The sequence below is a fragment of the Lepidochelys olivacea genome (genome assembly GCF_965140295.1).
Source record: "Lepidochelys olivacea isolate rLepOli2 genome assembly, chromosome: 1".
Classification (NCBI taxonomy): Eukaryota; Metazoa; Chordata; order Testudines; family Cheloniidae; genus Lepidochelys; species Lepidochelys olivacea.
In genome coordinates this window covers 41,821,621-41,838,399 of record NC_140411.1, presented here as the reverse complement: position 1 = coordinate 41,838,399, position 16,779 = coordinate 41,821,621, and the positions used below count along the sequence as shown (strand labels likewise).

Genomic DNA, 16,779 nt, shown 5'->3' with positions numbered 1-16,779 from the left:
TTTAATTCATGTGAATAAATGTTTAGGTGACAGTACAGGTGTGTGTGATAAAGCAGACTAAAACATTCCATACATAAACGTGTGGCGGTCATATCTATGCAATAAATTGCAGAACTACGTATTGTTCATCATGCACTTTTGACTGCCTGACCTGCACTTTGCTCACTAATCTATCTGTGTAGGATTTATTCTAATATTTCAAATCCCTGAGCAGATTCAAAAAACTGTCCCAGAAATGTTTTCTTCTCTTCTCTTTTCTTCCTCTTTTCCCTCCCACCATGAGAAATTTCCCCTTAAAATTATCTTGGCCTGAGGCCCAAAACGGCAATATTCAATCCCCAACAAGTGATGGGGTTTCTCTATATAAAAATGTAGTTAATTCAAAGTTTATCTCATAGGATAGCAGAGCTGAAAATGGGGGCTTCATACCATTACAAAATAGAAATATAACCCTTTTCCTAAGGCACCCCAGGACTCCGTTCTAGCCCCGTAAGATCCTAAAATAGGAGACTTAATAGACGTAAAATGTTTAAGTACTGAAAAGCTATTTTGGGCTATGTTGGTGGTTTTCATGGCTCTCTCTGAGCCTTATTCAGTTGGATAAGTGGTAATTAAGACATCTGGCTTCACAGGTGGAAGGATAAGAAAAATAGTCCAATTTTTATTAAAAAACAAAGACTTCCTGAACCATTCCACACATTGGTTTTCTGTAACAGGAAGTGTAAGCAGAATGTAAGATAGGTGGTATGAAGCTTTTCCAAGCACGTATTTGGTACCTGCATAAGTCACCCATGGCTTTGCCATTCATGAGTAATGTGATGTGACCATCCACACACCCACAGTGGCACTCACTTGTGTGTGTGATCAGTCCAAAATGTCTTTTTTATGGCATCTATGAAAATCCCCCTGTATTTCCTACTTTATGGCACTATGCTAAATTTCTCTTGGGCCACTTACACATTATAGTGATCACCTTTGTTTATAAAATCCTCTTATCCCTGCTAGATTTTTGAAAAGCTGATTTTCTGTTGCATCTGCATCTATTGGATTTGACATCTGTAAATCAAAATGGTTATACTGAATTGTAAATCTGTCTGAATTTGTCCCAGTGTTGTTAATTGTTATCACACTCCTTCTCCAGAGAACCAGTTCCAAGTTTTAGGATTGTGAGGAAGTGTCTGCAAGTCATTGCAAAAATCTCCCCAATTCAAAACAATTCACAGAAGCATTTTACAAACTTGTTCTTATAGCTGTTTTTTCCTCTTTCTCAGGGCACTTGGCAATGACTCTTTAAAATAAGTGTTGTTCATCCAAAATTTAACATTCATCCAAAGAGTGTTCAGCTAAACTATTATAAACGGGTCACAGATGTATTTTTAGGAAAACTGTGAGACCTGTATGTGCTCTATAAACCCTAAAACAAAACAAGAAAGCTACTATATTGGTGGAGATTTTACAGACCAAAGATTTAATATTCACAATACTAGGACCAAAGGAGCTAAAAAATGTAAGAGAAGTTTGCAAAATAATATTTATGTATTACTCAATATGTACTTGTATAAATATAAAAGGGTTTACAACTCTAAGAAAAACTCTTCTTTTAGAACTTTGACAACTCCAACACTTAAGCAAAGTTGTTATTCCAAGTACTTACCCCCGCTACCACTCCCTTCTCTGCGGCTACGCGCACTGCCATCTCTGCCAGATTTAACACGCTAGAACAACAGTGAAATAAGTTTGAAGGAACAAACACAAAAACCCTATTTAGCATAATTATATTAGATAGAATTGCTGAAGCTCAAAATTCAATTTACTGCTATAAACAGTAGAGAACACTAAATTGGACTTAAATTACAGTAATATTGTATTGTGCAACTAAAATCTTATTTCTTCAGTACAAAAAGTTGCATTTAATATCAGTGTTAAATACAATGTTTACACAGAACTAATGAAGTTCAAACAAAAAAATTCAATAAAATCTGTTCTTTCAGATAACATTTATATAAGAATAAAAATATATTACATGAAGTTTTGATTAGTACAGCTGAAAAAATTCTCAAGGTATCCCCCTCTACATAAGTTCAAAGTAGTATTTGCCTACTAACATCTTGTAAATTCAAGAAGTGTTTTATTATTGTAAAGATTCAAGTGGGGAGGAAGAAAATTTAGAAAGAGAAATATTTACCCCACAGGTCTTACATTTCTAATATTTGGCACAGGACTGTATGTCAGGAAAAAAAATTTAATTTAATTTGTCGTTGAGTGCTAAATCTAACATGAAGGTAATGGTAAATACTATAAAAACTATGTTTAAAATGTCAACTTTCTCAGAATGAGGAAAGGACCACAAACACCTTCCAGCTGTGTTATTTTTAGGATTATTTTAAAATGTTACTGTTATTTTGTCCAAGCAATACCTCTGTATTGCATGATTGAATAGGCCTCTGATTTCAAAATCCCAATATTCAGATGCATATATCTTGTCAATTACAGAAAATATACATCTTAATAAGGACCTTTTGATGGACAGCTGCAAAGAATCAACATGTAGAGCCTCCATCTGGTTTTTTTTTTTTTTTTTTTTGAAAAAAAGCTCTATCTAAATTCAGTGTATAAAATTAAGAGCCTGTTTAAAAAAGATGTGTGGACTATATAAGCCCTTGGTTGAAAACCTAGATCATGTGACATAAAATGACTTTCCTAAGCAGTTTATTTTAATATTAGTTGAAATTGTTTAGCTGAGTGGAGATTCAGTAATAACAAATTAGTTGAGTTTCTTTAAGGCCTTAACATTTTAGCACTTGATCCTGGAAACATGATGTACATATTTAACTTTAAAGTATGAAGCATAATCTAGTTAAATTCCAATGAAGGGAGTAATCCCTTTGAACTCAGTGTGACTACACACATGAAGTTAAGCATTTGCATGACTTTTTGCAGGACTGAGGCCTTTGCCATCATCTTCGCTATCACCAGGATCAGATGGTATTCACCCAAGAGTTCGGAAGGAACTCAAATGTGAAATTGCAGAACTGTAGTCTGTAACCTATTATTTAAATCGCTTCTGTACCAGATGACTGGAGGAGAGATAATTTTTAAAAAGGGCTCCAGAGGTGATCCTGGCAATTACAGGCCTTTAAGCCTGACTTCAGTACCAGGCAAACTGGATGAAACTATAATAAAGAACAATACTGTCAGATATACAGATGAACATAATTTGTTGAGGAAGAGTCAACATGGTTTTAGTAAAGGGAAATCATGCCTCACCAATCTATTAGAATTCTTTGAGGGGGTCAACAAGCATGTGGACCAAGGGGATCCAGTGGATATAGTGTACTTAGATTTTCAGAAAGCCTTTGACAAGGTCCCTCACCAAAGGTTCCTACGCAAAGTAAACTGCCACGGGATAAGAGGTCAACTATATGGCAGATGAAATATAATGATGATAAATGCAAAGTAATGCACATTGGAAAGCATAATCCCAACTATACATATAAAATGATGGGGTCTAAATTAGCTGTTACTACTCAAGAAAGAGATCTTATGGATAGTTCTCTGAAAACATCCACTCAATGTGCAGCAGCAGTCAAAAAAGTGAACAGAATGCTGGGAATAATTAAGAAAGGGATAGATAATAGGACAGAAAATATCAGGTTGCCTCTATACAAATCCATGGTACACCCACATCTTGAATACTATGTGCAGATGTGGTTGCCCCATCTCAAAAAGATATATTGGAATTGGAAAAGGTTCAGAAAAGGGCAACAAAAATGTTTAGGGGTATGGAATGGCTTCCATATGAGAAGAGATTAATAAGACTGGGACTTTTCAGCTTGGAAAAGAGATGGCTAAGGGGAGATATAATTGAGGTCTATAAAATCATGACTGGTTTAGAGAAAGTAGATAAGGAAGTGTTGTTTACTCCTTCTCATAACACAAGGACTAGGGGTCACCAAATGAAATTAATAGGCAGCAGGTTTAAAACAAATAAAAGGAAGTATCTCTTCACACACCGCACAGTCAACCTGTGGAACTCCTTGCCAGAGGATGCTGTGAAGGCCAAAACCATAACAGGGTTCAAAAAAACTAGATAAATTAATGGAGAATAGGTCCATCAATGGCTATTAGTCAGGATGGACAGGAATGGTGTCCCTAGCCTCTGTTTGCCAGAAGCTGGGAATGAGTGACAGGGAATGGATCACTTGATGATCACCTGTTCTGTTCATTCCCTCTGGGGCACCTGGCACTGGCCACTGTCGGAAGACAGGATACTGGATAGACGGACCTTTGGTCTGACCCAGTAGGGCCATTCTTATGTTCTATAAATACAACAGTGTCTGGTGGATTATTTATTACCTCCATCATGACCAATCCTCTCAAACCACTGAGCTATTTAGGACAGACTCTCAAAGTACCCTAAAGATGTTCATAAATTCATATCTATTTTATTTTAAAATATTTATTTCCCTTATGAAATTCTTGCAAACTAATGTTATGCAAAGGGTCTAGTTTTACTTTGTGCATGGTTTTTATTATTTTATTTTAAATTTATCTTGATCTCCAGTTAAAGGTTGCATCATGTATAACTGAAAACAAAAAGGCACTTGAATTCTGCAGACTGAGCAGCTGCAAAATGATCCTAAAAGTCTCGAAAAGGTATGTACTGTATAACATACAAAGTGCGGGCACATGCATTCCAACTTCATACTCACAGCACTGTGGAAAGCTCTTGAGTATTTCAAACATCAGGGCAAATTTAAAAAACAACAACTGGAAATGAAGGAAGTGGGTCTAATGTGGAACAAGTAGGTTTTATGTGTTGGCGTTTCATTTGTGAAAACGCAAGATCAAATTCTCTAATGGGTCACAAGTGGAAATGAGTTTGCTTTACATCCTACTCCCACATGGATGACGGAATTCTTTTTGGCACAACCAGCAGCCTTTGGTCAAGAGAGACCCAGGACTGGAAGAGCAGAAATGTGTTACACATTAGAACTGAGATGCACTGAGGAAAATCATATGGTGTCTGTACATATTATCCCTGGCTCACTTCACAGCTTATCAGGCACTCAGTCATTAAAGTCACGTAGAGAAATAAATATGCAATGCTATTACCTGCATATGAACCAATGCCAATAAGGTTTTGTGAATTTGTGTACCAGTACCAGTATGTGTGCACATCTCTTTTAAATGAAAAATCAGAGAAATGTTAATACACTAAGGAATATTCAGGGGAATATTCACCTACCTCACAGATGTTTCCAGATCTCTGGCTGGACACCTTCAAGCACTTGTCTACACTTGGAAATTTACAGAAATAGTTATTCTAGAATAGTTATTTTGATATAAGCCCCTGTGTGGACACTCTTATTACAGAATAAGAGTGGCCACATAGGAGTTTTCCAGAATAGCTATTTTGGTAAATTTCCAAATGTAGACAAGACCTTAGTAAGACGCATTGAAAAGCAGGGCATATTCCACAAGTATTTTATTAGCTATTTACTGCCTCACCACTTGGCACAGTAGTAAAGAGATCACGGCTTGGTCTGAAATATCGAGGAAGGGAAAATGAGTTTAAATTGCTGTCGAAAACAGAGAGCAATAACTGACCTGTCCCTTTCTTTGCGGACTGAAATCAGTATCTGGCAGGAAAACGTAAGGAGTGACTTGTATAATTTCTGAGCTACAGAATTCAACCTCTAACAACTGGAGAGGCACAAAGTGAATCATAGTGTGAGACCCTTATTTTGCATTGCCATGCTGGTGTTATGACAGAACATGTAAGAATGATGCATTGTTGTAATTAACATAACATTCCAGTCATCTGCAAATTAGCTTCTCCAAATTATGGTTAATTTACCATAGCAGTATAAAATGGATTGTATTAGAGTTTGTGCTTCCACATACATATCTTGTGATTAAATGGAGAACTATAGTATTCAGCAGCTAGTCCCTGGACTTTCAGTGACTAATGTATTAAGTCAAATGAAATATTACATTTTTAACATCATTGACATATTGCTATAATCTTAAACAACTAAGTTAAACAATCTAATTGTTTAAATATTTTCACTAGTAGTTTAATGCACAGGAGTAAGTGTTCAAAAGTACCCAGAAAACTCAGGTTCACATCATCAAGTAAAGATGTTAAAAATAAACAAACAACCAAACAAAAATAGTATTTGTATAAAAAGTGTGAATATATTTTTTAAAAGGTACTTTTCTTTCCTTTTATTTGCCGGTCTATGCTGCATAATTAAAAACTCAAGAAAAAGTAGTGCCGGTATTGTATACAATTGAGTAATTACCTCTCCAATCCCAGGGATCTCCGCCCTCCAATTAAGAATCAATCCAGTTTTTATTAATCCAGTTTCAAGTTTAGTTCCTGACCTTTCCTGAGCAGAGTTTACCAGTTATTTCATATTGTGGCAAAGTGAGTGTGTTTGTAACTTGGACCATTACCCACTAGAGATAAAGCAGAACCAATTTAACTCATTTCAGTGAGAAGCTCTTGGAGTTGTACTCGGAAAAGGTAACGTTTTACCTGCTTAGCTGTTTCATTACTAATGGTCATTATAGTGGGGTGGCACCACCACCAAAGTTAAGGCTGAGCCTTGCTTATTGTTTAGCAGTCAATTTTTCTAAATGCACTAAGGCCCACATGCTTTGGGAAATTGTCTTCAAACTGTTATGTTGCAACAGGGGCTGCGGTAGAGTTTATGGTACAAATATGGGGTCATTTGATTGAGGAGTTCCCAATAACTAGGGCCCTACCAAATTCACGGCCATGAAAAATGCGTCACAGACTGTGAAATCTGGTCTCCCCCGTGAAATCTGGTCTCTTACCCTATACTACACAGATTTCATGGGGAGACCAGAGTTTCTCAAATTGGGGATCCTGTCACAAAAGGGCGTTGCAGGGGGGTTATCTTGGGGGGGGTCGCAGTATTGCCACTCTTACTTCTGCACTGCCTTCAGAGCTGGGTGGCTGGAGAGCGGCAGCTGTTGGCCAGGCGCTCAGCTCTGAAGACAGCGCTGCACCTGCAGCAGTGCAGAAGTAAGGGTGGCAATACCATACCATGTCTCCCTTACTCCTGTGCAGCACCGCAACACCCCCGACAATAACCTTGTGACCCTCCACAATTCCTTTTTGGGTCAGGACCCCTACAATAACAATACTGTGAAATTTCAGATTTAAATAGCTGAAATCATGAAATTTATGATTTTTTAAATCTTATGACCGTGAAATTGACTAAAATGGACTGTGAATTTGGTAGGGCCCTACCAATAACCACCCCCCACATTATGAGCTGCTTTACATTTTCAATATGCAGTGAAATATATGTAGCTAGTGAGATTATCTTGAATACTGGTATGACACAAGAGGGGCCAGGAAATATTTCTTGGGGTAAATATGGAGTAATTTATCAAGACGTTTCTCAGATGTAGCCCTCTCCCTCAATAAGGAGCTGATTTTAGTATTCAAATTGCTCTAAAGTCCATGTGCATTATAAGATTGTCCTGAAAACTGTATTGCATGACTGGGCTTGAGGTAGATTTTGAGGTAGAAGGGGGAGGGGAGGAGAATACATATTGAAATGAATGGGTAGGATCACACCACTTAAGAGCTGTTGTCAGGCTGTATTAATCTCCATGGGGTGTTTGGATTCACCTGAAAACATTCCCTTGAGATGAATGAGTCACTTCACATCTTTGCAATCCTCCTATGCTCCAGAAGGTTGTGCAGAACCCCTTCTCCCTATGCTAGTCCCAAAAGTGGAGTACAGACTTTGGGGCTCTCCTCCTCTCACCGTTGGTACTACCATCTGGTAGATGTTCTCTTCACAGGCTTTTGTTTACCACCTTCCTACCTGCCCTTGATCCTACTGGGGGGCTTGATGGAGGGCAGAGCTGATAGCTTAGTGACAGTGAGGTGTTCCCAGTAAGCTGTCTTGTGCCCTTCAGTCATGCCCCTTCATGATTAGCACCTCCTCAAAGCCAAGGGACATTCGCTGCCCAAAAACTTCATTAAGGCAGAATGTTAAGGTTGACTAGATGAGCCTTGTACCCTTCCAGAATGCACCTATATTTAAACCTCTGAAAACCAAAGAATCCAAGAGTTATGGCAAAACCAACTTAAACATCTGTAAACCAGGAAGTGAAGGTCCACTCTAGCTAGGCTAAAGTACTATAGCAAACATTTTACTGTTTATTGTGCTAGGCAGTAAAGTTACATAATGAAAATGAAAAAAAAAATTCCACTTTTCATAGGAGAAAACAAACATACCTGTTCCCTTATTTCTTTTAGTTTTTCCACTCTCTTGAGCTTTGTCACATATTCTTGAACTTCTTTCAGTCCCATATCTGTGCAGAGACGAACTAAGAACCGTAGACCTAATTGTATATTAAAAATATATTTAGAAAAGGGCTTGATAGCAGGTGAAAAAATAGTAGTGTGTTTAACCTAGTAAAACCGAATTTACAGAGTAGCAGCATGGTCTTCTGGACATAGCATAGGACTGGAGATCAGGGGTTCCTGCTTTACAATGCCAGCAACTCAGATTGGAATCTTATGCAAGCAATTTTAACTTTTCTGTGGTTGACTGTAGAATGGTTAATAATACCTAAGGGGTGTTGTGAAATTTAGTTACTTAGTGTTTGTGAAATGCTTCGAAAATAAAAAGTATTATACATATGTTAATCTATCGAGAAACAATTCCCCAATAGCATTTTATTGAAAATAAGTCGTCAATGCCAAACGAGCTGAAAAGAATGGACATAGTTAGATTTTCTAATTACTCCAGTGTTGAGTCAGCACTTCACATGCATGGTGGGTGGACTTTTAGCTCCTGCGTTAATATCAATCTCTATATAGTTCAAAAATTGAAATGAAGGCTAAATGTGACGATGGCCATCTATGCTATGGAGACTATGGCTATGTCTACACTACAGACCTTACAGCAGCACAGCTGTATCGCTGCAGCTGTGCTGCTGTAAGGTCTTCTGTGTAGCCGCTCTATGCCGACGGAGAGAGCTCTCCCGTTGGCATAATTAAACCACTTCCAACGAGCAGTGGCAGCTACGTTAGTGGGAGAGCATCTCCCGCCGACATAGTGCTGTCCACAAAGTGCTAGTGTAGAAAGAGCCGATACCAGCATAACTATGCCAGCATAGCTCCATAGTGCAGACACAGCCTACACAGACAGAAGGGGTTTTTTCTGTTGCTGTAGGAACACCACTTCCCTGAACAAAGCCCTCTTCCATTGACACAGCTGCGTCTACACTAGGGGTTTTGTCAGAATAGCTATGCCAGTCAGCCTGACGGATGTAACTATGCTGATATAACTTTTCAGTGTAGACCAAGCTTATATGATAAAATTGGAAGAACTAAGGGGAAGAGAGAACTCCTTTGAGCCAGAGCCCCAATTTGGAAAAGAGCTGCCACTGTCTCTGTGTGCACAGCAGCAGGGAATGACACCTATCTAAATACCACGCTAAACTATCAATAACCAGTAAACAGAAGAAAACCTCAACAACTAGTTAAAAGGTGATTTAACAATAGCTGAAGAAGCGCAGGGAGATGAGAGACCTTCTGACTCACTGCCTTTACAAATTAACAGAACAGTGGAATGACCAACAGTGACTACCTTCCTGGCAGTTCTGTACTGCATCCTCAGCGTCATGGATTTGTGCCGGCAATGTTTAAAGAAAGTTAGAATCACTGAAAGATTTTCAAAATAGTCCACTCCTTTGATTCACACACTACAAATATTAACATGCCTTATATTTTTTTACCTATAGTTCTTAAAGTGAGAAACCATTTTGTAAAACTTGTGTTGCCATTGTTAACTAAGGCAAAAGTTTTGTTTTTCTACTACAGTAGACCTCCTTAAAGCCTGCTCTTCAAGAGAATTTAGGAAACTTGATAAAATTAATAGTAGCTGAAAAAAATGCTGCAAGTCTACTTTTAAAAAATAGTAAATGTTCTGCCTTAAACTGTTTAAAAATGTAATTCTGGTAAGTGGCAAACTGACTTTTGTAGTACTGAGGTTCTCAACAATAGTGAGGTAAGAGGGCTGCTACAACAACATAGAGCAATGGTTCCCAAACCGTGCTCTGTGATGCTCTTCCATTCACCCACAGAGCTGCTTCTGCCAGTGGTGAAGCATCTATCAGTCTTCAAAAAGTGATGTTTCCTGCTACCACGTATCCCCAGTTTGGCACTCTCTAAGGACTTCCAGAGACTACCTGAACAACTAAACTTTAAAAAAATGCTTCATGTCTTTTTGTGATACTTGGTTTTGGTAAAACTTGTAACCACAGTAAGATTTGTAGACTATAAAAAGGAAGGATGGCAAACACAAGAGAAACAATCTGGCCTGTGGAGATTACAGTTGCAGGGTCTACAGGTAACAATGGATGTTTCTGTAAGTACACACATAGAACTTAAAGGGCTGGTCTACACTGGGAACTTACATTGGCATATCTACATCTCTCAGGGGTGTGACAAATCCACTCCCCTGAGAGACACAACTATGCTGACCTAACCCCTGTAGACAGCACAGAGTCCAGAATGCCACCCCTGGAATTGTGCCATCCCAAGGACATGCTTGCTTTGCTGGTGCCTAGAGCTGGTCCTGACTTCAGAAAGAGGATAGGAGGAAGGAAGTCAGTAAGCAAGTTTATTTTCATCTTCTTTCCTCAAAATTGCCCTAGTATTACTTTAGTCAAGCCCTAGACTTGTCACAAGGAATGTGCAGAATTAGTATTGGAAAAGAAGGTAGTCTGCGAGAATATTTTCTATATATAAAATACTTACATAATATGGATTACTAATAGATATATTCAATATAGCATAGAGTTTCCTTTACCTTGAAAACTACACCATTCAATGAAACAACTTACATTCAACATTGTCTGGAAATTTTCTGTGTATTTCCTTATATGTATCTAGAGATTTTTGGTAGTTACCTGCAAACAAAACAAACAACATCACTCACACACACACACTATCAGACCAGAAACTGATGTGACTCGGTACCTCCCAGATTTTTTCAGCTGCTTTATTTTTAAGAGTACATGGTTTAATAATCCTAGATCACAGCTGATACAGTTAAAGTGGGCATTCTTTAATTATTACCTGACTATAATAATTAAGGCTGGTTGCGAACAGTTGAAAAAAAAATTCAAAATTTACTTTTTTTAAATGATGGGTGGGGCTCAAACTGAATTGGAATGTGCTGGTAGGACATACTGGGGATTTTCCCAACATATCTAAATGAAGATAATGTTGGCCAAGTTGTCTTGCTCCTTTGCTGAGAAAGCTCTTCTGTGCTGGATTTTGGTTGGGTGCTGACTTTATCTTTCAATTCACATAGTCACCCAGCTTCTACTCCCCCATCCCATAGAATCAGGTAACGGGGTAAACAATATAAGAAAACCTGAAAATTTGTCATTCGGTTCTCTGTAAGGCTCTAAAGGAGCAAGGGAAAGAATGGGAACAATGGGACAGCACGAAAGAAAAGTATTATTAAAATATCTTGTGTGTTTTGGTGCTGAACAATACAAAGAGGAAGACATGGACTCTGTCCCAATGTGATTATGATCAATAGCAGATTCAGACTGTAGAATCCAAGTTATAAAATTCAGCAGCTGAGAGCTCAGTCTCGAAGTTGCAGTGTGTATTCTGTTTGTACAATTTACATTTTCAATTTTTTTTAATATCTAGAAATTGTACCCACTTTATATATTGTAAATGTGGTTGGTTCAGCTGAGCAACTCTAGAAGTTTCCTACTTGGCTATTGTGACATGATGTGCGGCACTGACATAAATTAAATACAATATGACTATTTACGCTAGTTTGGCCTGTTCTCTTTACTTGAATGTGACTGCTCCACTCATAAGTATAAGACAGTACAAACATGAGTAACTAAAACCAAGACTTCAAGGAAGGTCATACTTTGTTATACAAGAAAATTCACAAAGCAGAAACATGCTAAGGAGATTTTAGAACCAAGAACTCATACAGCAGATGTACAAAAGATCAGTAGATAAAAATTCAAAATACATAAAGTAAAAAAAAAAATCAATTAAAAAAATCACAGAACAAGGAGAGACACTTACCACTTCTTCTATAACAACTAGCAACCATCAATTGCCATTTCACTTGCGTTGGTCTGTGTATAAATAAATAAAAACCATTTAGTATACTAGCAAATGATGAAATAGACAAATTGTTCTGCGAAGTTCAAAGTATTGGTGTACATCCACTGTTAAACCAGTCTCACCAAATTCTACTTGTCGGCTCACTCAGGGTGAATCCTTTCTAGGCAGGGCACATAAACTAACAGCATTTTTTTATTATGAGCAAGTGAAAAGATAATAAAGATATAGCCATGTGTGGGCTGGTCAGTTGCCATGTCTTCAAAGCTGACCGAAACCACATGTGGAAAGCTCTTTGGACTGTATAGTACTGTCTGATCGTTAATATGTCCTAGAAGATATTGCACTCTAACAATTTGTAGGGAGGCGTCTCTAGTGGAAATCTAGCATTTTTCTTTACCTTACTGGCTGTACTGTTCATCCATTATTTATTTATTTTTTATTCAACCACAGGTCAAGCCAATTTGACCTCCAAACAATTTCTCTATTTGTTTGCAGTCTAGTGCCCTGCACAATAAGCTTATGTAAAACGAGTCTACTGCATATTTCTCAGTTGCAGCACATGTGTGTGCCTGCTGCACAGAGCAACGGAATGCAAGTGAGCACCTAACACACCTTCATTGTAACACAAATTATTAGTAGGCAACTTGGTATGAAAATCCTACATTTTTAGGACACAGAATGAAGCTCCACAACTCCCACGATTGTGTGAATTGCACATGTTGCTAAAATTTGCCCCTGCAAGCTTTTCAAAAACACAATTTCTCAATTCATTTCAAAATACATCTTAAAATGCAAGTTAAAGGAGGTGATTTAAATATAAAATATCACTGAATTAGTGGAATATTAATTCCAGTCAAACAGATTTGAGAACTGAGGATTGGGGTTGAGGCAAAGTTATCATTTAAATGTCATCTTGTTTACAATCAGCATAATAACAACTGTTAAATTACTGTGGCCTATTTTTAGGATTAACAAATTGCAAATAGCATGTACAAGTTTTAGCGCCAAACAAGCTCCCGAATATTTATGTTCTGTTAGCTACAATTAACAATCTCCTCTCCTGGAAAATGAATTCTCACAGATACTGTAATTACACAACATAATCAAGAATTTCAGAGGTTAATAATTCACAGATACTTTTCAATCCATATACAATACACAAAGTTTCATGCATTGAGTGGTTAGAGAATTAGGCCTTAAACATTTAGGTCTGTGCCAGAAGATTATGAAATCGGTATGAATTTTTTCTAGTTTCAGCTGTGTTCTTTCCAGTGTTTTAAAATGGGCTAAGAGTGCCAACATATGTGATCCAAGAGCTTGACTGCATTACAAAGTTTTAAGGGGTTGGCAGCTTCACTGAACAGCATGATAGCAAGTCTTTAAATCAGTGTTTCCTAAATATTTTCACTGGTTTGTCTCCATTTTTAAAAGCTATTTGTTTTAGAAAAAGAAGCCAATGGGTTGGACATTTCCTGGTAGTAAATGACTAGCTGGAGAAATTGAGGCCTGAGGCAAACAAGACTTCAGTTACCAAGCAATGTCCAATGCTGACGATACCATTTTGATGAACATTGTTTCCTTCCCCTCTTTCTGTGTCTGTTGTGTCTAGAGCTGCATGCTGCTGCTGCATTTGTTTTTGTTTACAGTACCAATCCTTTCCTTACAATTAATAACAAGCACAGTAACCAGTGGGAAAGCAGAACTTCATTTTGAGCATTTTACTAGAATTTAATTTCAATTATTATATTTTTAAACTTTCTATATAATAGTATATGTTAGTAAAGGGGGCTTTAAATACAAGGAACTTCCCATGTGGACCTGACTGTAAGGGCAAAAGGGATAATGGAATATTTCTATAAATTATCTTACCTATTTATTTCCATATTTAATGTTTGGGATTCTTTTGTAATTTTCTTGTTATAAAGTTTGCAGAAGTGTCATATAAATATACTGTCTCAATCTTAACTACAAGATGAAAGGTTTTTGCTGTTGACTTTCATTATTATTTGTAAAGGAAAAGCTAAGTTGACAGATGTTTCTCATATGTCGTCCTGGAGATGGTGAGATTTCAGGTCATTCTGGTCTCATGAGGAAGGGAGTACCCAACAGTAGTGGGCCAGCCAAGAAAGCTGTCTCCATTTCTCATGAATTGTGGAGCTATGGTGGACGGTCCTAGTCATGGGGATAAAGGTGGTTCTTCAGGTAGCTGAGTGTGTTGGAAATCAGGACCATGATCTTGAATTGGATCAGATAATCAATGGGGAGCCAATGTCTCAATACAAGGGTTATATAGTCCTGCTTACCAATGTTGCTTGGCAGGTATGCTGTCATATTTTGGATCAGTAGAGCATTTTTAAAACCAGGACTTGTGCTTTTAGCATTATTAATAATAATAATTTACTTGTGCTGTGGTTAGTGCCCAAAAGCTCCAAACAGTATTTGAGGCCCCGATGTACAAACACACAGAGAAATCTCTGCCCCAAAGAATTTACAAAGACAATGCAGACAAAAGGTGGGAGAAAGAATCCAAAAATACAAGCAATTTTGCCAGGGTGGTGGTAGGCAAAAGTCCTGTTAATTCCAGTTTTATTTTCATTTTTTTGTTTGGTTATTTACCCTTATCCCTTGCCTATTTTTTTTTTAATTATATGAACTCTTGACTTTACTCTCTATATATTTTGCATTTAGCCTTGTATTTCTATTTGTTTACAATTTACTCAAACATTTGAGTTTAACTCTTGCTTTCCCCCCCTTTTTTACATTTAACCCTAGCCTTCTTTGTTTTAAATTATTTTAAACCATATTCTTTTTTTATAATTTTATTATATATACCCTCGCCCATTCAATTAAAATATTAATTTCTGCTGCATTTTTAATAACCTTTCTGCAGTATAGTCTTCTCTTGAATGGATTGCCCAAACACACAAATAGTTCCTTGTACTTTCAGGGGCATTTTAACCAGAGTGCCATACATGAATCAGACAGTAGGTCAAATTTTAGATCATCAGAAACAAGCCAAGTAATAACTGAGTTTGGCTCAGGCTGATTTTGGATAGGATTCCCAAAACACACACAAAAAGAGAAATGCTACCTCTGGGTTTCATGGGGTTATGTGAATTTTAGCTTGTCTGTTGACACAAATTCCACATGGAAATATGTATGTGGTCCTTTTATGAGGAAATACATATTTTTCTATAGTTATAAATTTTGGTTGAACTCAGAGCTCCAGTTTCAAATTTGGCCAAATTTTTACACGTAGGTCGCTTGTATGTTAAATTCCATTTGTAAGTCTAGAATAAAATATGCAGACTACCTTAAATAGCTCATTCTGTGAAGTGCACAAACACAGTTTTACTCAGGTCAAATATAAAATTCAGAATAAATTAGATTTGTCAACATATATCCATTGTTAGCTGTTAATACTGTACTCTTGGTGGTTTTATCTAGTGTTTGATGTTTTCTGCAATTCCACTCTTTTTATGAGAATAGGAACACTACAAACAAGGAAACAAAGTTAATTACTGAAAGATGCTTTTGTTTATGAGGTTGAATCAACAGTCTTTACCAGATGAGGAAACCCTGGAAAGGAAGTCTTTTACTTTTGTTTGCATTAGAGCTACCTAATAGAAACAAAAACACCCCTCCAAACAAAATACAAGGTGAGGAACCTGATGAAACAATACCTAAAGCTTTATTTTATGCTGATGTAGCTTATGGCCAATTAAGGCCATGTCTTATATCATGTCTCCAAGATATAATTACAAGAAGAAAAACCTCAATACAAGATATTTGACTAAACATACAATAAGAATCATTACTTACTGAATAAGCGCTGCTCTCTCAAAGTACTGAATGGCTTTTTCACAAAACTGGGTATCAATGTAATAGGCTCCAAGCCACTCAATGACCTCAATGTTCGAAGGGAAATACCGATATGACTGACAAAATAAGGAAGGTGAAAGAAACACAATTTTAGTGATAAACAACATTTTTATTTTACTTCTGGAATATCTTACTCACTTAAGTGTTTAATTCTCCAGATGCCAAAAATATGTAATACATGAATGAAAGCACTGTATTATACCAACTAATCCCTAAAGAGAACTTGTCAGGTTTTGTAATTACAAAATACTTTTTAGAAGAGTTACCTGAGATGAGTTTCACATTTTCCATCTGTCCTTACTAGAATTATTATTTTGGCATAGTTAGTAGCAGCAAGAGAGTATTATTCCACACAAAAAAGTTTGCTTTTTTAGATTACTGCTGTATGTAAATGAGTTAATTAAAATGCTAAGAAAGTTGTTTCCATAAACAAATTCACTAATCAGTTTCAGATAGCCAAGCAGTCTGCTGGAAAACTCACTGAAAAACAATTTTTTTACTTTCAGAACAGGAGTGAGGCACCAGTCAGAATAGCGCAAGGAAGCTAGTGCTGAGTGCCCTCACTTTACGGGTTCTGTGGGTAAAGAGGCCAGTCTACAGAGTTGTCAGTCCCAAATTTAAATGTCTGAAAAAGAGAGAGAGTCAAGTGTATGCACATATCCACTTTATTTCAGTGGAATACTTCTAATCTGTTTTTAATTCATCTTGGTATTAATGCCACATAAATAAGC

General features: G+C 37.1%; 1 protein-coding gene across 3 annotated transcripts in view; it reads right to left on the bottom strand.

Annotated features, from left to right (window-relative positions):
* The window catches only part of IFT88 (intraflagellar transport 88), an 80,241-nt gene that overhangs the window by 13,134 nt on the left and 50,328 nt on the right, over positions 1-16,779 (bottom strand). For all 3 annotated transcript variants that reach the window (XM_084617379.1, XM_084617378.1, XM_084617380.1), the window contains 5 exons: positions 15,989-16,104; positions 12,125-12,177; positions 10,906-10,971; positions 8,288-8,394; positions 1,655-1,715 (listed from right to left, as the gene is read on the bottom strand). In XM_084617379.1, the coding sequence (XP_084473505.1) occupies positions 1,655-1,715; positions 8,288-8,394; positions 10,906-10,971; positions 12,125-12,177; positions 15,989-16,104 (403 nt within the window). The remainder of the gene's footprint in view (positions 1-1,654; positions 1,716-8,287; positions 8,395-10,905; positions 10,972-12,124; positions 12,178-15,988; positions 16,105-16,779) is intronic.